Here is a 23,838-nt window from a genome sequence, read left to right on the forward strand (position 1 = left end):
TGGCCTGTCCCGGTTCTCCGCCTCGGCGAGGAGAACCCCCAAGAAGATGGGTGACTCTCCCCTGCCTTCAGTTGGAGGGGACGTGTGTTAGACCCGGCCGCATGGCGTGGTCCTACCTCTCCCGCATGGCGGGCCCAGGCCGACATCGGCCCTCCATCGACCCGCTGTCGCCACCCTGGCACTACCCTCCACGAACTCTCGACGAGAGCAGCCACCCTGGCAACCCACGGCTCTCCCCCCTGGAACCCGGCGAACCCTACTCGCCCCAACTCTGCAGGTCCGGCTACCATTCCGGGCCACCATTTCAGGCCCGACTCCATCTTGGGCCCATCACGTCCAGAGCACGTAGCCTCGGCCCGACCCCGGCCACGGCCCCAGCGAAGCCCCGACATCGAGGCACCAAGATCCTCCCAGGTGGTAGATTGGCCACTCAACGAATCCAAGGGGAGGGGAGTTTCGATGGCCCTCCAACCGTCCCCGGACACCTGGTATCGATCGCCCTCCGGCCTCCCTGGGCGCTGGCTCCACCCCCCTGCTGGGTGTCTGGACACCACCCTCCCGGCCCCTCTGGCCCCCAGGCGCGAGGGTCCGGACATCAAAGGTCTCCAGTCCTATATCTGGGCCAGCCCTGGATTAGGACGCCAGTTGTATCCTGGAGTCGAGAGCCCTACTGACGCTGTCGCGGCTGACCCCGAGAAGAACTCATTACTCTGAACCCTGAACCATCTTTGGAGCCTGCTGGCGCTGCCGCGGTCGATCTTAGCTGAACCATCTTTGGAGCCTGCTGGCGCTGCCGCGGTCCATCTTAGCTGAACCATCTTTGGAGCCTGCTGGCGCTGCCGCGGCCCATCTTTGCTGAACCATCTTTGGAGCCTGCTGGCGCTGCCGCGGTCCATCTTAGCTGAACCATCTTTGGAGCCTGCTGGCGCTGCCGCGGCCCATCTTTGCTGAACCATCTTTGGAGCCTGCTGGCGCTGCCGCGGTCCATCGTTCGCTGAACCATCCTTGGAGCCTGCTGGCGCTGCCGCGGCCCATCCTCGCCGAACCTGCCTCGAGTCCTGCTGGCGCTGCCGCGGCTCGACCGTTCGGAACCCCCCAGCCTTTCTAACAGTGTGTGTCTGAAAGCATTCTCAACTGAATATGTGTCACTTTGAACAAACCAACCTTATGTCTATCTGTATGTGCTGTAGGTTATTTGCACCTCATGGGGACCTGGCATTAAGAATGGAGACACTTCTGCCACTGTGCATATTTAGGCAGATGGATAATAACTCTGTGGTTGTGTCTCTGTGAAAAGACTGTTGTATGTCTTTCTGTATCCCAGCACAGCTGCAGTCCTCTGCATCCCATCACTATGGGCTTGTGTCATTGAGTATTGACAGTTACAGCACGCTGGGTCCTTCCTTTGTTATCACTGTAAAATGTCCAATTTGTGTTGCTGGATAAGTATATGTGCCCTAGAGAACGTGCACTATTTCTGTGAAAATAAACAGCTTTGTACTGAAATGTATTCCAACCCCGGTTAATTATTGTATCGTTGTGTTGCTTTTAATAGAAAGGTTTGTGTAAGTTTGCACGTATGTGGCACCCAATAGGGATGAGTCATTCTAAAGAGAATTGATTATGTCACAGAAAATAACATATCATGTCGGTTGTGTAACACAGGAGAAGAAAACATTATACACCTACTGTGCCCTCTGTCCAGAATTAAAAAACATAAGAGTAACACTGTTAAAAAGGTTATTCAATGAAAGATCAACAAGGACTTGTAGACAAGCACTGCTCCAGTGTCTTTGCCCAGACGACATACTCATTAACTCTGCCTTCTCAAAATTCTTAGCATTTGCATGGAAAAAACTTGCATTTTTATAATATTAACTGTCATGCCGTTCATATTTTTCTCTTCTAAACTTTTAAATATATGAATTTACAAATTTAAAACAGTTTTATAATCCACGTATACTATTTTAAAAGTTTAACGCTTCATTTTAAAATCACTTTCTTTTTACTGTATTATTGTCATTGAAATGTTTATACTGTGCATTCACTCTTTGTAAGGATTTTAAATAATCAATCAATAAACATCATCATCCGATTATGTCACCGTGCAACACTGTGTATAACACAGCAGGTGCTCTTTTCTGCAGGTATGCTAGTTAACAGTGACTCACCTTTCAGGGTCTTCTCCAATAGGCACCATGTGCCTGATGGTTGGTTCAGTTGGCTTGTAAACCTTACCAGAAGGCGGAACCATGTCAATCATCCTGGTCTTCTTGGACTTCGTGAGCATTTTCAAGTAACTGGCAGGTTTGGTTATCCGTACACTCTTTGCAGGAACCTTCGTCCTCACCGTGACCGATACGACCACTGTGGTTGCCGCTATTCTCTTGGGTACGGTCAAGGATATGGAGGACTTGAGCAGCTCATAGATTTCCTTCCGGATCTTCTCTTTTAGAGCCTTGCTGTTGATGACATTCGAAACCACAGCACGAACCTTAATGCTGGTATCAGGCTCAGACTTTGGCTTTGTTTTGGTTTTACCTGGCTTGAGACCACTGGCTTCCTTCTCTGGCTCCTGTACGATGGCCAGAGGTTTGGAAGCTGACTCCTGACCTGCAACTAAGAGGGAATATTAGCATAAGTCCTTGACATCAGGCACTGGGGACCCTGCATTAAAGATATTCCATTTCAGGTGTGAGTAATTTATCTAGTTCTTAGTTTTTGCATTTTGTTTCGTTTTAAGTTTTGCCTTATAAGTCCTGGACCAGAATGCTAAGAAGAAGGCTTGGCTGAATGATCTACTCACACCTGACCTGATGCAACTTGAGATCTGGAGGCAACATAGAATTAGATTGGCAACTCAAGCCTCATATGGTGTAACCTGTAGAAATCAGAATTGAATAGACTTCTCCCAAATTACACTGAGATACAGAAGCAAAAGAGTTTGCTACTCACACATGATATGAGAAGGTCTGGCAGCTCTAATGGGCACATACAGAAAGTGATCGTGCAGAAAGGATAGAACATGTGTAGGCACTCAAGCACAGAGGCACATGAGCAAGAAGAATATGACAAAGAAAGATAAATGCTCACAAGTAAGCTAAGGCCTGGAAAAATAGGGCCACAAGCAACTACTTAGGCTCACAAGCATAAATTCAAATGCACAAAAAGAAATTTCAGGCCCTGTGGGAACATAGGTGAGCAGAAATAGAGCATGCATCGATCAAGTACAAGAGTCACATAAATCACGTGTTCATTCCAAGATGAGAAGCATACAAATAACATCTCAATCATACATGAATCTGCACCAAAAAAGCAATTCAGCCATGAACAAACAAAGATACACAAGTGGAAAACGAGTAAAGCAGAAAAAATACACTTGTACAGAAAGACAGACAAAGACACTACAATAAGGAACATGGGGCCATATGTATCAACAACCTGATTTGCGATTCTCAAATAGCGATTGTTAGAAAGGCGATCCCGGGGGAGGCAGAAGATGTCTGACTAACCACCCCTAGGTCCACCCCTCCGTCTAGAAGTAGCCGAGCGTTATCGAGAGGCCTCCTGGGTGAGGGTCCTCTCCTAGGATCGTACAGCAGAGTAACCACACCACTACAAATGGACACCACACAAGAGGATAAGTTCTTAGGCTTTATCAAGAATAAAGATTGTTTGTCTTCAGCGATATGTACAGGCAGATCGAGGGATCTGAAAAGTCTCGTAAATAAGGGACAGGGTAGCGGGACAGTCTCAGTACTGGTGAAGGAAGGGATACCCTGCGCACAGCTCTCAATCCTCGAGCCGGGGGGTTCCGAGAAGTCGGTGGTCTTTTACGGAGAGGGGGCCGCGGCAGCGCCAGCAGGCCTCGAGTTGGTTTCAGAGAAGATGGGCCGCGGCAGCGCCAGCAGGCTCCAAAGATGATTCAGCGAAGATGGACCGCGGCAGCGCCAGCAGGCTCCAAAGATGGTTCAGCGAAGATGGACCGCGGCAGCGCCAGCAGGCTCCAAAGATGGTTCAGCGAAGATGGACCGCGGCAGCGCCAGCAGGCTCCAAAGATAGTTTCAGGCTTCAGGGTAATGAGTTCTTCTCGGGGTCAGCCGTGACAGCGTCAGCAGGGCTCTTGACTCCAGGATACAACTGGCGTCCTACTCCAGGGCTGGCCCAGATATAGGACTGGAGTCCTTTGATGTCCGGATCCTCGCGCCTGGGGGTCAGAGGGGCCGGGATGGTGGTGTCCAGACACCCAGCGGGGGGGTGGAGCCAGCGCCCAGGGAGGCCGGAGGGCGATCGATACCAGGCGTCCGGGGATGGCTGGAGGGCCATCGAAACTCCCCTCCTCTTGGATCTGTTGAGTGGCCACTCTACCACCCGGGGGATCTTGGTGCCTCGATGTCGGGGCTTCGCTGGGGCCTTGGCCGGGGTCGGGCCGAGGCCACGTGCTCGGGACGTGATGGGCCCAAGATGGAGTCGGGCCTGTAGGGGTGGTCCGGAGTGGTAGCCGGACCGGCCGTGTTGGGGCGTGCAGGGTTCGCCGTGTTCCAGGGGGGAGAGCCGTGGCTTGCCAGGGTGGTTGCTCTCGTCGGTAGTTCGTGTAGGGTCGTGCCAAGGGGGCGACCGTGGCTCGATGGAGGGCCGATGTCGACCTGGGCCCGCCATGCGGGAGGGGTAGGACCACGCCATGAGGCTGGGTCCAACACGTGTCCCCTCCAGCTGAAGGCAGGGGAGAGTCACCCATCTTCTTGGGGGTTCTCCTCGCCGAGGCGGAAGAACCGGGACAGGCCATCAGCATTGGCGTGGTCGTTGCCAGGGCGATGCTCCACAGTGAAGTCCATCCCTTGGGGAGATGGACCATCGCAGTAGCTTCGGGTTCTCGCCCCGCATCTGCATCAGCCACCGCAGGGGCCGGTGGTCGGTCTGTACCCGGAAGTGGGTGCCGAAGAGGTAGGGCCGGAGTTTCTTTCGGGCCCACACGACGGCGAAGGCTTCCCTCTCGATGGTGCTCCATCGTTGTTCTCTAGCCAGCAGGCGCCGACTGATGAAGGCCACGGGAAGGTCGACTCCCTCAGGGTTTACTTGTGATAGGACCGCCCCAATGCCGTGCTCCGAGGCGTCGGTTTGGACCACAAACTCTCGGCTGTAGTCGGGGGCCTGGAGCACAGGGGCGGTGCACATGGCAGTCTTCAGAGTCTCAAAGGCTGTTTGGCACTCGGGGGTCCAGTGCACCTTCTGTGGTAGCCTTTTGGAGGTCAGTTCTGTGAGGGGCCCCACAATGCTCCCATAGTCTTTTATGAAGCGCTGATAATATCCAGTGAGCCCCAGGAAGGCTCTGACTGCTGTCTGGGTGACCGGGGGCTCCCAGGCCCGGATGGCGTCAATCTTTGGCTGGAGGGGAGCCACCTGGCCGCTCCCTACTTGGTGCCCCAGATAGGTCACAGACCCTTGGCCTATCTGGCACTTGCTGGCCTTTATTGTCAGTCCGGCCCGTCGGAGGGCCGTCAGGACCTCCCAGAGGTGTGTCAGGTGTTCGTCCCAGTGGAGGCTGTATACCGCAATATTGTCCAGATATGCGGCACTGAACTCTTCTAGCCCCGCCAGTACTCGATTCACTAGTCTCTGGAAGGTGGCCGGAGCGTTTTTCATGCCAAAGGGCATCACTTTGAAGTGGAAGTGGCCGTCGGGGTCGAGAAGGCAGATCGCTCTTGTGCACCAGGGGTGAGGCCGATCTGCCAATACCCGGCCGTGAGGTCGATGGTGCTGAGATACTTGGCGGCCCCCAGGCGATCGATCAGTTCATCTGCCCGGGGGATGGGATGGGCGTCGGTCCTGGTGACGGCATTCAGCCCCCGGTAGTCGACACAGAACCGGAGCTCCGGGGGTGCGCCGGGGGCGGCGGCTTTAGGGACCAGGACAACGGGACTGGCCCAGGGACTGTTTGAGGGCTCGACTACCCCCAGAGCTAGCATCTTGGCAACTTCGGACTGAATGCAGGCCCGAACTTGGTCGGGAACTCGAAAAGCTCGGTGTCGTACAGGCGGGCTGTCCCCGGTGTCTACATCGTGGACACACCACCGGGTGACCCCGGGAGTGAGGGAAAATAGGTCTGCAAATTGCCCCAGCAGCTTCCGGCAGTCTTGGTGCTGTTCTGGGGTCAGGGTAGAGGAGAGCGTGACCCCTTCGACGGAGCCGTCCTTCTAGGTGGTGCTCAGGAGATCTGGTAGGGGCTCGGAGTCGTCTTCAGCTCCGTCATCTGTAGCTAGCAGCAGGCTCAGTTCAGTGCAGGCAAAGTGGGGCTTGAGCCGGTTGGCGTGTAGAACCCGGAGGGGGTTCCGGGGGGACTCCATGTCCACCAAGTAAGTGACAGGGCTCTTGCGCTCCACCACTTTGAAGGGCCCCGTCCATTTGTCCTGGAGGGCACAAGGTTCGACCGGGGACATGACCCAGACCTGCTGGCCCGGCTCGAACTCGATGGACGAGGCGTTCTGGTCATACCAGCGTTTCATCTCCTCCTGACTGGCCTCAAGGTTGGCCTCGGCAAGTTCCCGGAACTTCCGAGTCTGGTTGCGGAGGGTCAGGAGGTACCGGTAGACATCCGGTGGAGCATCACGGACAGCCGTCTCCCAGCTTTCTTTGACCAGGCTGAGGGGACCTCGGACAGGATGCCCATACAACAGTTCGAAGGGGCTGAACCTCTCCCTCACCAGAGACCCCACCACCGCCAGAACGAGCCTGCACGAAGGGATGAAAAGCGTCGCCGAATGGATGAAGAACAGCCGCCTGAAACTGAACTCAGACAAGACGGAAGTCCTCATCCTGGGACCATCGCCCTCCGCCTGGGACGACTCCTGGTGGCCCTCCGCCCTGGGCACCGCTCCCAAGCCAACCGACCACGCACGCAACCTGGGCTTCATCCTGGACTCTTCCCTCTCGATGACCAGACAAGTCGATTCGATAAGTCTTTATTTCGAATAAAAAATTCATAAAAGACAATATACAATCATACACAATGTATAAAAAGACACTCCAGCAATATAATAATATTATACACAGAATATTCCTAAGAACGAAAAAATACTTTACACATATGTATATTAAAACAGATGGGACAAAAATAATTTGCACAAGAGTTAGTACCACTAAGAACCATGCAGGGCGCTATATACAGCTAGAAAAAGGACATTCAGCGTACAGGGATACCCAATTTCTTGGATCGGATCAGCCAGGCCCATCTCAAAAATTTGGCAACACATACCACTACGGTTTCTGATCTAATAACACGAAGTTTGTGGAGTGCGTCTCGGAAGCCACCACTGTTCAGAGTCAAGCAGATCGGCCTTAACCACTTACTTCTTGGTGCTCGATAAGCAGGACAACCAAAGAAGAAGTGGCCAACACTTTCCTCCTGGTCTGGACACCAGTGGCATTTATTTCCTGTAGACGTGTCCCATTTTGCTGTAAAAGAATTGATGGGCAAGGTGCCGATTCGGAACTGGTGGTATAGTTTACGATCTAATACGCTTGTGATTAAGTCCCAATACTGCTCTAGTGAGGGAACAGCCTTGAACACTAGAAAGGAGCCAGTTATGTTAGCGTCCAGGGATTGGTTTACAAGAATAGATTTTCTCCATGCCCAAAAGAGTGCCTTAAACTCAAGTTTAGATGGAAATGTTGCCCCCCCTGGGTTGGACCAAAGCTCCGGGAGACCCATCAGGTTCAATACATTTTTAACTACCCAAAACCATTGTATTTTGTGTGCCCCCCACATGAGTTTTACTTCCTCCAGCTCTTGGGTAAACAGACCAAGCTCAGGAGTGGTCCAGAGGCGGCGCCAAAAGGCCACCACCCGATACTGGGCCATCTCGTCGATTGGTCTGCAACCAAGATCCAACAGTAGGGGTTTAGTTGGAGTGGACTGGGGGAGACTAACCAGATTCCGTAGGAACCTGTTCTGCGCAGTTGACAAACTGGAGAGATTCTTATGACCCCAAACTTCGGCTCCGTAAAGGGTTGCGGAGATGACCTTCGCCTCATAGATTTTTAAGGCAGGGGTAACACACCTAGTAAGGGAGTTCCTCTGTTCATGGAGCAAACAGCCAGCCAACCTATTAAATTTAAGTTTGGACGTTTCCACTTGGGGGTTCCAGTTAAGTTGGTGATCTAGGGTCACACCAAGATATGTCATGACCCTAACCTGCTCGATATGGACTCCGTTTAAAGAAACAGAACACTTAGGGGGATTTTTCTTGCAAAAAACCATAAATTTGGTTTTATCCACATTTATTTGCAAGTCATTCATAGTGCAAAACTCGGAAAATCTATTCAGGGCTACCTGAAGCCCGGCTCTAGTTTTAGAAAGCAGGAGGGTGTCATCTGCAATGATCAGCATGGGGTACTTTCGACCACCCAACATGGGAGCATCCGACTGTGTGTTAATGAAGTGATGTGTAACCTGATTAATAAATAAGAGAAACAACGTGGGGGCCAGGACACAGCCTTGACGCACCCCTCGTTGTACAGGGAATCGTTTGGTCACCTGCCCCTGACTACCCCACCTAACCTGGGCATAATTGTCCTCATGTAGTCGCTGGACTAGGATCAAGAGCTCAGGCGGAAAGCCCATGCGACTAAGGGCCTCCCACAACTTCTTCCTTGGCACTAAGTCGAAGGCCGACTTAAGGTCAACGAATGCAGCATATAACGTACCGCCACCCAACAGGACCACTTTCCAAAAAAGTAATGTAAACCGGAAGACTTGGTCAACTGTACTGGTCCCAAACCTGAAACCCGCCTGCATAGGGGAGAGTATGCTATTTGAATCGATCCAATCCAGGATTCTTGCTAGGATCATTCTCGACACAATTTTCTGGATTGAATCGATCAAACTAATGGGCCGATAGTTGTTGGGGAGGGAGCGGTCACCCTTCTTATATACTGGCAGAATTTCTGCTCCCTTCCATGAAGGAGGAATCTCGGCCCCTGCAGCTATGTTATTTGCCAGTAAGGTGATATATGGGATCCAAAGGTCAGGTTTGAGTTTAAAAAGGTCAGCGGGAATAGCATCGATGCCAGGAGCTTTACCCGGCTGAACTGACTCGAGAGCAAGTGCGGTGTCAGATTCCAAAAATAAAAGTCTGTCTCGTATATGTGGGGGTTGGCACGTCAGTGTAGTTTTCATCGTAGGAACCACCGCTACATTTGGATCATTAAACTGTGCGGAGTAAAATTCCACCCACAGTTGAGCAGAGACATGATTTACTGGAATCTGGGCGGCAGGATCCTTTCCCCTCCTTATAATCAACCAAAAGTCTGTTAGGTTGGGGGAATCACATGCACCGAGGAGGTCAAGCCAATAAGAGTCATCCCAGTCTCTCTTAGCAGCCTGGATGGTACGCTTGTAGCATTGCCTTGTCATCCTTATGGCATCGGAGTTCCGGGCCTTCACAGCAGCTAATAAGTTGCTGTGGGCAGCTCTACACTTCTTATTGTACCATTTTTTATATACTCTGGTTTTAGCAGGCCTGGATGGTTTCGTGAGAAGGTTTTTAAGGGTCGAAAAACACTCCTCATGGAGGTTAGTGATTATGGGGTCTGCATTGCCAGCAGGAGATAACAAAGGCATCCTACTCCACACGCCCCATACCTCTTCCTCAATCTTTGAAATAAGTACAGGGTCCTCCAGGACTCTAGGCCATTTTACACGGCGCCTGTTGTGGCACAGAATTACATCAGATGTTAGAATATTAGTCCTCCTGACAGGTGCCCCCATACCTGGGACCAATATCTCAAGTGAAAGGGGATTATGGTCACTCTCTGGGCGGGGCTCTATCGCCATGTCTTGTACAATGGACCAGCACTCAATTTTAATCAATATATAGTCGATACGGCTTGAGCACAAGCCGTTATCGAAGGTGTTGGACCCAAGGCAATCGGATCGTGTACGCCCATTGACGGCCCGTAGGCCCCATTCTAAACAAAAACCCAGCCAATGTAAAGCTGCCTCAGTGCCCCTGACACCCTTTGCAATAGTAAGCGGGGGGATTGCCCAAACAGTGTCCTCCTCAGAACCCACATCCTCTGCCAAGGAGGAGATGGGCTCAATGGGGGTATTCAAGTCTCCCGCTACAATTACGATCTGGTCGGTCCCGAAATTCTTAAATAGAAGATCAAGATCGTCCAGGACGGCTTGTTTTTTCCCACCCTGGCAACCGCGGGCATAGACATCGACTAAAATGATATCTGGGGTGTTAGGTTTACACAGGCTAATACATAAGAGATCCGCACACGCCACCGGTGTTTCCCTACCATGGAAACCCAAATTATTTTTTACCCAAATAGTAAGACCACCAGAGGCCCTACCCTTAGGGCTCTTAATTGCGGGTTTTGAAAAATTAAGGTAACCCAACCTATACAATGGGACAGTTGACCAGGTTTCCTGGAAGATGACGATATCATATGAATCAATAAAGTTGGCCCAATCGTCATTCTCCAGACGTCCCCGTAGCCCAGCAATATTCCAAGAGATTACTCTTAATGGGCAATCCGTAGTTAGTACACATGGTGACTGTGCCGCACCCTTTACTTCATTCATAGCCAAGACAGGAATGTATACCGGATCTAAAGGTGCGCCCGGATTGTTAGACAACGGTAGGCCGACGAGAGATGGACTTGGGGATGGAGGCCTCCGTTGGTGGGGAGTGATCATAGGGGAAGATAAATCTCCAGACCTCCCAAGTCAGTCCACCTCCTCCAGGCAGCCAAACCTATTGGAGGTTGAAAACCCTTGCCACCAGTTAGGTTGATTTTGACCAACAAAACTATGTGTCGGACGACTAACATTCCTAACAGTGGTCCATGACCCCTCACTCACTAGTTGTTGTCTGGGAGGGTAGAAAAAAGTGAGGGGCCTCACCACTATTATGGAATTGGCCTCAAAAGATGGCCATGCACATAGATGCTGGGCTGTGTGGGGGTCAGAAAATGATACCACCACACAGTCACCGGCTATGGACTTGTGAGTGCGGCCAATCCAAGGGACTCTCCGAACCATAAGTACACTACTTCTTTGATGGTCGGGGAGCTGTTTGTTGGAATTCAGCCAGTGAATGACTTTATTTTTTAGAGAAAGATCATTCTCCTGGGATTGTTGATCCAACTCTGGAACACCGGCTAATATAACAACGTACGACCCTGCTTCTGGCGGAAGGTCAATAAACCCTCCTCGAAAGTTGTGGCGACTGGCCTGACGTGTTGGGTTGCGCACCAAGGGCGGCCTGGGGGGGTGGTTGGCTGGTGCCCTGGAGTCAGTGTTCGGCCTGTATGCTGGTTTATACGGATGGAAGGGTTTAGGTACTACTGGGCTAGGGGTAGGTACAACAGTTTTAGCAATGGTGGTGCGAGGTTTTGGAATGGGTTTGGATATAGGCAAAGTCTCGGGAACGATTGGGGCTAGTTGTAAAGGAGTTTGAGCGGTTTCAGTATCTAAGGGCTGGGGAGTGGGTTCAGTTGCACATAAAAGCTTAGCATCCATTTCCTTAAGGCTCAGGCTGGCCAGAGTGACTATGGTCCTATCCATTTCAAGGAGGTTATTCTCTATACGAGAAAGCCTTAGTTCTAGGGGAGAGAGTAACTGCTTTAGCGTGCCCCAGACTAGTTGGAGGAATTCGCTATCACCCTCCCTGTCAGACACCGGGCCAGTCACCCGACCCTCCAGGATGTTTGTACTATTCTGACTAGGAGAGATGATAAGAATATCATCTTCCACCAAACTAGGTATTTCCGTAATAGCTTCCCCATTAAGAACACTTGGAATCGGTTTGGGGTTAACATCTTTCGCCCCAAGAGACCCCATAGCCCGTCTGTTATTAAAGAATTTTAATCTTGCTATTCTGGCTTTTTTCCTTGCGTGTAAGGTTCTCGCAAGGCATTTCTTTTTGTATGCTGCCGCTTTCTTAGCACTGCAATGACTTACTGCTTGGGTTGCTTTGGGAAGGGGAAAGGAGGCTGCGATGCTAAATAGAGGGGCAGGGCCAATATTTTGTTGCACTAGATTGGGTTGGGAGATTGGAGGGGAGTGTAGAGGAATAATGGGGGGAGCAGGATGCATTACTACCGTTGTTAATAAGGGCCGTGGAGCGGTTGAACGATCAGGGGTACGGGCAGATGCAATATTCCCCAGGGAAGATTTTTCGGAGCTAGCAATATGCGCTGACAGCCTTCGTGCAGCATCAAGTTCTAAGGAGACCTTGTGCTGCATTTTGCTGATTTCCTCGTCAATAGCCAAATTGGTTTTGACTAGAAAATCGTCTATGGACCTGTTGGAATTGCTAGCAGCCATAAGGGTTTTGCTCCGGCTACCCCGTGAACACATATTACAGAGTACAGGTCAATAAATTAATATACACACAACAATAAAACTGTAAGATGTGCCACACAAGAGTAAAAGCATAAAAGGGGGGGTGGCCCAGCCCAGCCCTCTTAGACCTCGAACGGCCTCAAACGGCCCAGTCTTTGCCCTGTCTTCGCCCGGGCTGCGTCCCGCGCTGTGGGAGTGCTAAAGCAATAAATAGGGGGGGCGGCAGCAGGGAGAGCGGACCGGAAGTTGTAAAATGGTCTTGCAGGGGCTCCTGGGCAATGGAGTCCCCTGCACGCTCGCAGCCCCGCTGACCGCACTCACCCGGAAGCCTGCAGCCCCTCACCAATGTCCCGGTCTGCAGGAAGGCGAAGCGGCACCCGCGGAGCGGGTGCGGCGAGATGTGGCTCCTTGTCCTCGGTTAGCCGCTGTGTAGCAAGGTCAGTCCCTAAAATGCCTCCAAAGTGCCTCTGTATGCTGGAAAGCGTCCCGCCAAAGGAAGGGGTGGGAAAGGTTTTAAAAGTGCAGGGGGCGGGGGGCGGCAGCAGGGAGAGCGGACCGGAAGTTGTAAAATGGTCTTGCAGGGGCTCCTGGGCAATGGAGTCCCCTGCACGCTCGCAGCCCCGCTGACCGCACTCACCCGGAAGCCTGCAGCCCCTCACCAATGTCCCGGTCTGCAGGAAGGCGAGATGTGGCTCCTTGTCCTCGGTTAGCCGCTGTGTAGCAAGGTCAGTCCCTAAAATGCCTCCAAAGTGCCTCTGTATGCTGGAAAGCGTCCCCAAGTCAACGCCGTCTCCTCATCGTGCTTCAACACCCTGCGTATGCTCCGGAAGATCTTCCGATGGATCCCGACCGAAACCAGGAAGACGGTCACCCAGGCCCTCGTCACCAGCCGACTGGACTACGGGAACACCCTCTACGCGGGAACCACAGCCAAACTACAGAAAAGACTCCAGCGCATACAGAACGCCTCTGCCCGACTCATCCTGGACATCCCCTGACGCAGCCACATCTCCCGCCACCTGAGGGGCCTGCACTGGCTCCCCGTCAGCAAAATAATCACGTTCAGGCTCCTTACCCACGCACACAAATCTCTCCACGACCTGGGCCCCAAGTACCTCAACGACCGCCTGACCTTCTACACGCCCACCCGTCAGCTACGTTCTACAAGCCTCGCCCTCGCCGCCGTTCCACGCATCCGAAGAGCCACCGCCGGAGGAAGATCCTTCTCCTACCTGGCAGCCAAGACATGGAACTCCCTCCCCATCCACCTCCGGCTGACACAGGACCATCTCGCCTTCAGGAAACAACTCAAGACCTGGCTGTTCGGGCAGTAGCGGACCCCTCCCCTAAGCGCCTTGAGACCCTTCCGGGTGAGTAGCACGCTATACAAATGGTATGATTGATTGATTGATTGATTGATTGATTGACTGAACCCCAGGGACTTCTGGGGCACCTCTCGATAGGCAAACAGGAGGCAGGGCAGCAGGACGTCCCATCTGCGTCGTAGCGGCTCTTCTAGGCCCTTGATCATCCCCTTCAGTGTCCGGTTAAACCGCTCTACAAGTCCATTTCCTTGGGGGTGATACGGGGTGGTGAACTTATATGTGACCCCGCACTGTTGCCACAGGGACCGCATATATTTAGATATAAAGTTTGTGCCCCGATCACTCACGACCTCTCGGGGGAAGCCGACTCTGGAGAAGATCCCCATTAGCGCTCGGCCCTCCACGGGGGCCTTGATGGTTCGGATGGGGATGGCTTCTGGATAGCGGGTGGCAAGGTCCACTAGGACGAGGATGAATCGATGTCCCTGAGCGGTGCGGGGGTCCAGGGGCCCCACTATGTCGATCCCCACTCACTCGAAGGGGGGTGGTTACCACGGGAAAAGGTTGGAGCGGGGCTTTGACTTTCCCCCCGCTCTTCCCGCTGGCTTGACAGGTCGGACAGGTTCTGCAGTGGTTGCTTACATCATTGCGCATTTTCGGCCAGTAAAAATGGGTCACCAGGCGGCTGTAGGTTTTGTCCTGCCCCAGGTGCCCGGCGAGTGGCACGTCGTGTGCCAGGTTCAAGAGGAAGTCTCTGAATCGTAGGGGGATGACCAGCACCCGGCTGGCTCCCAGTTCGGCAATCTTCTGCTCGCTGTAGAGGAGGTCGTGGTCCCAATAGACCCAGTGGGACCCCGAGGGGTCTCCGGCGGCTTGAGTGGCGGCTTGTTGTCGGATTCCCTCGAGGGAGGGACATGTTTTCTGTTCCTGCCGGAACTGCTCGCGGGTGGGGCCACCTACTTGGCGCCATTGGGCTAGTTCGGGAAGGTGCCCTGGGGCCACTCCGGTTCTTCAGGCGGGGTGTCTTCGTTCGGGGCGGAGGCCCGGGCGGTCATGGATCGAGTGGTCGCACAGACCCACTCGGGAAGGCCTAGCATCCCCAAATGCTCTCTCCGGTCGACGTGGGCCCAGGGGGAACTTTCCAGGTCGTTCCCGAGGAGGCAGTCCACGGGGGCATCGTCCCGGACGGTTACCTTCAGCATGCCTGACACCCCCCCCCCCCATTCGAAGGGGATACGTGCCATCTGGCACAAGCTCTGGGAGTTGTCCGCCGACCGTACTGGGCACAGGACGTTGGGTAGGATTTGTTCAGGGGTCACCAAATGGCAGCGGACCGCCGTCACGCTGGCTCCAGTGTCACGGAGGGCTTCGGCCCGGTGTCCATTAATGGTGACCCATTGGCGGTACTTCTGTGTGTTGCCTGGGATCGGGGCTCGGGGGATCATGTCTCTTTCACCCAGGCACACCAAGGACATAGCGGCGGGCTCCCACTCGGCCTGCTCGGGGTTGTCGTCTTCTTCCTCGCTTCTTTCTTCACCCAGGGCGGCGGCTGCGATCTGGCGGTTTGGAGGACCGGTGGTGCCGGGTCGCTGGTTCATCAGGCAGAGAGGATCATTAGCATAGTGACCCGGCCGCTGGCATCTGTGGCAAGTAACGTTCGGGCGGGGCTCCAGTCGTGCTGGAGGGGCCCCCCTTCGGCCCAGGGCTGGCGAAGTGGAGGTAGGGGAGGACCCCGTGGGGGCGTCTCGGCCCCTGCTCTGGCCTCCTCCGCCGCCTCGTGGTCGGTGGTTCCCTGGGGATCCCCGGCCGTAGTCTCCCATCGGGCTCCGGGGGACTCGGGTGCTCACCCATCTATCAGCCTCGACAGCGAGTTTTCATGGCTCTGTCAGTTTGCTGTCGAGGAGATGCTGCCAGAGTTCGATGAAGCAGTTGTTGGAAAGATGTTCCCATATAATGAGGTCGACCAACTGCTGGTAGGTGGTGACCTGACTGCCTTTGATCCACCCCTCAAAGGCTCTGCTATAAAAGTTCACGTATTCCACCCATGTGGTACCGGGGATTTTTTTACAGTCTCGGAATCGCTGCCGGTACATTTCGGGGGTGAGTCCGTAGCAAGTGAGGAGGGCGGTTTTCATGTGTTCGTATGAGGTCATCTCAGCATCGGGAAGCTCTAGCAGGGCGTCCCTCCCTTCGTTGACAAACTTCCCCCACAGGCCGGCGCCCCAGTCCTTGAGGGGTACTCTATGGGCGGTCATGGCTACTTCATAGGCTTTGAACCACTGTTGGATGTCGTCGTTCTTATAGTACTCTTTGACGACATCCTTGGGTATGTGCACCTTCGTGTCCACAGGAGGGGGCGAGGTCTTGCCCCCGGAGGCGCTGGCCTCGCTCGTTTTGGCCTTGATTTCTAGTTCCTTTAAGCCACGCTCATGCTCGAACGTGAGTTTCTTTTCTTCGAGGTCTCTTTGTCTTCGTTTCTCCTCCAGGTATCCTTCCAGCCGAAGTTGCTCGAGGGCTATTTTTCTTTCCGCCAGCTGTAGTTCTCAGTCTAGCCGGAGTCGGACGAGCTCCAATTCGTGGAGCCGGTTCCTCTCTCGTTCTCGGGCGTCTTCGTGGGAGAGGCCCGTGTCTAGGTTGGCGGGTCTTTCCCCCGCTGGGGTCACGTCGGTCTCCGGGCGTCCGTTCGGGGCCGGGTTATCTTCATTCTGGGGTGGCGTGTCTCCGGCTTCCACCCATGTTTGCAGGGCCGATTTAAAGTCTTCCTTGGTGCTTAGGCCAGTGGTAGCGATGCCCAGGTCTTTGCAGAATTGTTTCAATTCCTTATGACTGTACTCTTCCATTTTCTCTTTCCGGAACTCTGCAGTCGGTCTGGTTTCTTGAGTAGTCATGGTCGTGGTGTGTTTTTATCGGTAGCGGGTGAATCACTCTCTGTAAGATTTGCGTTGGCTCGGATCGCACCGCCTGCCACCAATGTTAGAAAGGCGATCCCGGGGGAGGCATAAGATGTCTGACTGACCACCCCTAGGTCCACCCCTCCGTCTAGAAGTAGCCAAGCGTTATCGAGAGGCCTCCTGGGTGAGGGTCCTCTCCTAGGATCGTACAGCAGAGTAACCACACCACTACAAATGGACACCACACAAGAGGATAAGTTCTTAGGCTTTATCAAGAATAAAGATTGTTTGTCTTCAGCGATATGTACAGGCAGATCGAGGGATCTGAAAAGTCTCGTAAATAAGGGACAGGGTAGCGGGACAGTCTCAGTACTGGTGAAGGAAGAGATACGCTGCGCACAGCTCTCAATCCTCGAGCCGGGGGGTTCCGAGAAGTCGAGCCCCGGCAGCGCCAGCAGGAATCGACAGGTGGTCTTTAACGGAGAGGGGGCCGCGGCAGCGCCAGCAGGCCTCGAGGTGGTTTCGGCGAAGATGGGCTGCGGCAGCGCCAGCAGGCTCCAAAGATGATTCAGCGAAGATGGACCGCGGCAGCGCCAGCAGGCTCCAAAGATGGTTCAGCGAAGATGGACCGCGGCAGCGCCAGCAGGCTCCAAAGATGGTTCAGCGAAGATGGACCGCGGCAGCGCCAGCAGGCTCCAAAGATAGTTTCAGGCTTCAGGGTAATGAGTTCTTCTCGGGGTCAGCCGCGACAACGTCAGCAGGGCTCTTGACTCCAGGATACAACTGGCGTCCTACTCCAGGGCTGGCCCAGATATAGGACTGGAGTCCTTTGATGTCTGGACCCTCGCGCCTGGGGGTCAGAGGGGCCGGGATGGTGGTGTCCAGACACCCAGCGCCCAGGGAGGCTGGAGGGCGATCGATACCAGGCGTCTGGGGACAGCTGGAGGGCCATTGAAACTCCCCTCCTCTTGGATCCGTTGAGTGGCCACTCTACCACCCGGGGGGATCTTGGTGCCTCGATGTCGGGGCTTCGCTGGGGCCTTGGCCGGGGTCGGGCCGAGGCCACGTGCTCGGGACGTGATGGGCCCAAGATGGAGTCGGGCCTGTAGGGGTGGTCCGAAGTGGTAGCCGGACCGGCCGTGTTGGGGCGTGCAGGGTTCGCCGTGTTCCAGGGGGGAGAGCCGTGGCTTGCCAGGGTGGTTGCTCTCGTCGGTAGTTCGTATAGGGTCGTGCCAAGGGGGCGACCGTGGCTCGATGGAGGGCCGATGTCGTCCTGGGCCCGCCATGCGGGAGGGGTAGGACCACGCCATGAGGCCGGGTCCAACAGTGATTTTTTAGAAGTCGCTATTTGAGAATCGCAAATAGGGATGTATGTACAAAATTGCAATTTTTTTGCGATTTCTTAGTATTCCTTAATTGCAACTAGCAACTTGCGAATCGCAATTAAGGAATACTTTTCCATTCATTTCAATGGGCCAGGAGGCCCATAGGAATGAATGGGAAGTTATTCTCAATTTGCGATTCGCAATTTGAGTATCGCAAATTGAGAATAATTTCAAGGGTGCAGGGGTGTCCACCCCTGAAATAGGAATGGGTGCACATGTGGCACACATACATGCCATAAGGACATGTATGTGTGTCACATGGCACTTTGAAAAATGCAAAAAATGCATTTTTCAAGGAATTCGCAAATTACCACCAACTTGAAGTTGGTGGTAATTTGCTATTTCTTAGGGCCAATTTGCAATTTTTTATGCTTCTTACATTGCATTTAAGGAGTCGCAAAATTTGCGATACCTTAAATGCAATCGCAAAATAAGGAATCGCTAATTTTGTGATTCCTTATTTTGCACGCAGATTTCTTTGATACATACCATTTAGCACTAATGCGTTCGCAAACGTTTGCGAACGCATTAGTGCTTGAGACATATGGCCCATAATTTGCAGTTCCAGTGCAAGACACATGCAGGAACACTGGCATGCAGAAGTTGTCTTCTACAATAACAAAAGCCATAAGCATAATAGAGAGTATGGGCGGCTTTCGTCAATCTCAAACGGGACAGATGGTCGCGCCCACATCCTATTTAAGCGCTTTTCTGGCCTTACTCTTTCTAAACTAAAATTAGCCAAGGGTCTAAAGGGGGTTACTTGGTTATTCAAGTGGGATGTGCCAGAAGTATCAGAATCCCTGGCACACTACTGGTAAATATATGTGCACATCATTGGACACTGCCCAGTCAACACTGGCTGCCCCAGGACTGACGATAAGGACATTCACTGTGCACTACTGTCAATAAATCTACTAAGGAGGCGTGTAAAAAATGAACAGAATTTCCTTACCAGTTATTACAAGACATTTAGGACAAATTATGTGAAATTAGGTGTAATTAGGTGAAATACAAATATTTAATTTTTATGTGTCAGTGCAAAAATACAAGTGCAGTGAAAAACGCCAGCTCGTGTTCTGCTTGTTTGTGTTGTTCCTGTGCTACAATTATGCTGACATGGTAACATGGCGTAATGTGACACTCCTACAAAATTCTGCCTTATACAGCAATGTAATTTAAATTTTGTCCACGCTTACCTCTTTCGGACATTTATATAGCAAACTTAGGGGCATATGTAGGTAATTCACATTTTGCGATTCTCAAATAGCGATTTTGAAGGAATCGCTATTTGAGAATTGCAAAATGGAATGTAGGTAAAAAAAAATCGCAATTTTTTGCGAATCTCAAAAGTTCCTTAATTGTGATTAGCAAATTGCGAATCGCAATTAAGGAATGAGTGTCCCATTCATTCCTACGGGCCAAGAGGCCCATAGGAATGAATGGGGATACATTCTCAAATTGCGATTTTCTATGAAAAAATCGCAATTTGAGAATCACAATTCCAATGGTGCCAGGGTGTCAAAAGGACACCTGTTGCACCCCTGGAATGTGCCTGTAAGTACATGTGGCGCACATACATGCCCTAAGGGCATGTCTGTGCGCCACATGGCACTTTGAATTTTTTTAAAAAAATGCATTTTGACAGGAAATCGCAAAATACCATCTACTTGAAGTAGGTGGTATTTTGCGATTCCTTAAGCCAAAATCGCAATTTTAAAGGCACCCCTTCATAGCATTTAAGGAATCGCAAAATTGCGATTCCTTAAATGCTTGAACAAAATAAGGAATCGCAATTTTTGCGATTCCTTATTATGCTAAGTGGCACCTACATACCAAAAGGCCGTTTGCGATTCGCAAACGCCGAAATTCTGCGAATTCCGGCGTTTATGAAACGCAAACGCCTTCCTACATATGCCCGATGATCACTGGGGAACCAGTGAAGAACGCTGGTACTTTTTGACGTTCAGCCACCATCAGCAAGTTTGCACACATTGACCTGTGGGTGAGCACCCTCTTCACTGTTACCTGCCTTATCTACTATGTTTGAAGTGTGCCTTCAAGAGTACCTCGTTGATAGAACATTGGTTCTTCTTTGGTAATGAACAGCCCTCACCTTCCCAACCTCCCATCCTAATGATACTGATCCATGCATCCTTCAACCTGTGAAACAACACATTCTGAAAGTCTTCACTCACCTGGACCTTTTCTGACATGTTCTAGCCAGGCACATCCTCCTAGGACACAGCGCAGCATCTTTCTACCAAGATGTCACAAAACATACATCTCACTATGTTAACACCTTAGCTGCGATGGAACGTCCAGCTCCAGTGCTGGACGTTCCATTGCGCAGGTGCAGTTGGAACGTTCAACGGCCGACGGCAGCACTACGGAGGTAGTGGTGCGTTCGGCCGTTGGTCGTGCGCAGCTCTTATGAGGTTAACAACACGTAAAAGTCCTTATTCGAAGCCCTTCACCCAGAGTTTAAGATTTAGGCATGGTGGACTCAGACATGTTTGTTCTTATCTATCAAACTAAACCTCAGAAGGCTACTATATATACAGTTTTGTGACATCCCAACTCGCAATCTACAATCTGTTTCAAATCAAGACGTGAGCAATTCCAGGGAGATATCTGCCTCTGTAGTAGATTAAATAATCCTCTACCGTGTAAGTTAGGTCCTAATAGTTCCTTACCTATTGCATGCTCTGTGAATTGCTCTCCACACAGCTTGAGCAGCAATGGCCACACGTGTTTATATCCTGGCCTTCTGTGTGTGCCTCAGGGACTATCGGGCCCTTAGGAAGCAGATGACTTGAAGGTTTATGCATTTCAACACACTGATTCAGGAGGTACACCGTCTAAACTAAGTACCCACAAGAAGCAGCGAATTGTACCTCTCATTCATTGTAATATTACTCACAGACTCCTCCAAATCGGGATGAGAAGGTACTTTGACCGGGAAACAACCATCACAACGCAATTTTCACAACGCACTACCATTACAACGAAACTTTTACAACGCGAGATCCATTACAACGCATGCTATTACAACGCATGCCATTATAATGCAGATGCTATTACAACGCATGCCATTACAACGTAAGTATGGGTAAGTATTTAATTTAAATATTAATCTTTTAATTTAATAAAATTAATTTTATTATTTTAAATATTTTTTAAAAATTATTTTTAATTTAATATTTTTTTTAATTAAATCAATGTATTCAAAATATTTATAATATTTTAATTACATTTAATATTTTTTACATTATAATTTAATTTACTATAATAATTTTTTATATTTTAACTATCCAACACTTACCCTACTATTACACCCCCCTGGAGTTAGAATAGTAATTTTAACCCCTACACTATCCAACATGTACCCTACTATTACACCCCCAAGGAGTTAGAATGGTAAATTAAAATATATTAAATAAAAATACAAATTAATTTAAATAAATGAATAAATAATGTTTGTAATTTAATTAAAATTAAATTAATATTAATACAATTAAATACTTACCTATACTTACGTTGTAATGGCATGTGTTGTAATAGCATCTGTGTTGTAATGGCATGTGTTGTAATGGCATGCGTTGCAATGGATTTTGCGTTGTAAAAGTTGCGTTGTGATAGCATGCGTTGTGAATGTTTGCATTGTAACGTCATACATTCCTTTGACCTGATGATTCAGGTGCAACATTAATGAAAGAGTGCACACCATATATAAACAAGAGTAATCCCGCAACCAGGACACCCAACATTGCTGCAGTGGCGTACCTGGGAGACAAGTCGGTTGTCTCTCCAGGGGAGCGGGACGTTGACCACGTGACCACCGCTTCGCCAGAAACGCCGCGGACACGAAAAACGCAGAGAGGGGAATACTTGGCACCAGGAGAGTAGGAGATGTCGAGAAAGAACAACGACATGGAGGCTGAGAGTGAGGAGCCCGAGAGGAGGAACCAGGAGAGGAAGGCAGGAGCGGACTACGGGGAACAGCCTAGAGGCAACACCTGACAGTCCAACAGTCCTGAGAAAAAAGAGGACGTCTGGACTCCTTCTGCCATGACCCAAGAGGGCCATGGCTTTAGGGAAGTACTACTCCTCCATTATTTCGCCTTGGGGAGGTGGTGGGGGCTGTCGACTTGCACCAGAGCACTGTATGTACTGAAGCAAGCACCACAAACACCAGGGTGTTTTCGGTGGGGGTCTACACAGGAGTCCCTAAGCATTTCTTCTGATAATCTATTGTTCTTTTTTTTTTAGGGCAAAATATACCTCCATCCCCCTGTGGCTGCTCGTTGTGTGAAGGAGAAGAAAAGCAAGCCCCGCTAAATTCTGAGGGGAAAAAGAAGCACACAGAGGAAGACTACTTCCCATGTTTGTGGACTGTCCTATAGCACCTCAGTTTACTTTTGATTTGACTGTTTAGTAGGGATTTTATTCAGTGGTATGTTTCACTAAACTTTAGTGAAACATGCCACTGAATAAAATCCCTACTAGTACAACAGAATTTCTTTATCTTTGTGTGCATACCCCTTCTTAATCCACTGAGTGATTACAATGGTGTCAGAAGTGGGATAGCATCATTGCCTCATCATGACCCAACACGTCACTATGGAGGCGTTAATCACTCCGTTAGCTGAGGGACAGCGACTCCTCCAGTAAGTATTGGAACTGCTAAACCAAGCAGCTCAAAACGAAAGGGAGGCTTTCCAAACGGCACTGAGAGAACAAGCTGCATTGATTGGCTCTAACCAACAAACACAAGATACTGACATACTACACCAGACGGATGCTATATCTGCAGCAAGGGCATGCCCAAACGTTCCTAGGACTGTCCTGCAGAAATTCCAAGAGGACGATGACCCAGACTATTTCTTGGGTGAATTGTGAGAGGGTGGCAACAACTGCCGCTTGGCCCCAGAGAGGTGGGGCAAGTACATAGCGCCCCTACTTTCTGGGGAATTACAGGTAGCCTATCAAACCGCCAACCCCGATGGTACTATGCCCTATCCAGATATTAAAGAGGCAATCCTTAAAAGGTTAGGCTACGACCAGGAATACTACCGAACTAGGTTCCGTAAAGAGCTGTGGGCAGCAGGGGATAATCCTAGAGCCCTATATTATAGGATCAGAGACCTTGGGAATAGGTAGCTGCAACCGGATGCTACAACAGTTGAGGTCACCAAGAAAATATACCTCGAACAATATTTAGAAGCCTTACCACCAAATACCAGGACATGGGTAAAAAAACATCCTGCCATGAAGGTACAAACTGCTGTGGAGCTAGCATGTGCCTACCATAGACCTCCAGAGTTTGAAGCCCAACCAACGAAAAGTCCTTTTTCTCCCCAAAAACCTGCTTTACGAATCGGAGGGGATGCTAGAATACCCGGAGTGTCCAAATCCCTTACCCAAGGCTCCGGCACCAACCCGACCGCCACAATCAGAACCCCAGTGCTTCTGTTGTGCGGAGTGGGGCCACGTTGCCCGGAACTGCCCACTAAAAACTGAGGGAATAGAACCTATGAATATAGGAGTATCACAGAGTCGGGTTCTGACCCCAGGAGGGACTCAAGGGCGGTATAAAATGCCCATACGCCTAAACGGAAGGCCAGTGGAGGCCTTGTTAGATACTGGTTGTCATCATAATATTATCTGTAGAAAGCTTATCCCTCTTAATCAGATTTTGGGCGAAGAAGAGATACAGGTTTCTTGTATCCATGGGGACGTATGTTCGTACCCCCCTAGCGGAAGTCATTATAGAAATTAATGGAGGCCTTCAGATAAGGAGGGTAGAAGCGGTTCCTGTATTAGTGAAAAAAGTTCTACTAGGCACTGACCTCCCGAACTTTGATGAATATGTTGCCAAAGTA

General features: G+C 51.0%; 1 protein-coding gene across 1 annotated transcript in view; it reads right to left on the bottom strand.

The window, feature by feature from the left end:
• The window catches only part of ACRBP (acrosin binding protein), a 182,940-nt gene that overhangs the window by 81,128 nt on the left and 77,974 nt on the right, over window positions 1–23,838 (bottom strand). The window contains exon 4 of the mRNA XM_078652948.1: window positions 2,172–2,619. Within this exon, the coding sequence (XP_078509074.1) occupies window positions 2,172–2,619 (448 nt within the window). The remainder of the gene's footprint in view (window positions 1–2,171; window positions 2,620–23,838) is intronic.

This window comes from Lissotriton helveticus, chromosome 7 (genome assembly GCF_964261635.1).
Source record: "Lissotriton helveticus chromosome 7, aLisHel1.1, whole genome shotgun sequence".
NCBI classification, from domain to species: Eukaryota; Metazoa; Chordata; class Amphibia; order Caudata; family Salamandridae; genus Lissotriton; species Lissotriton helveticus.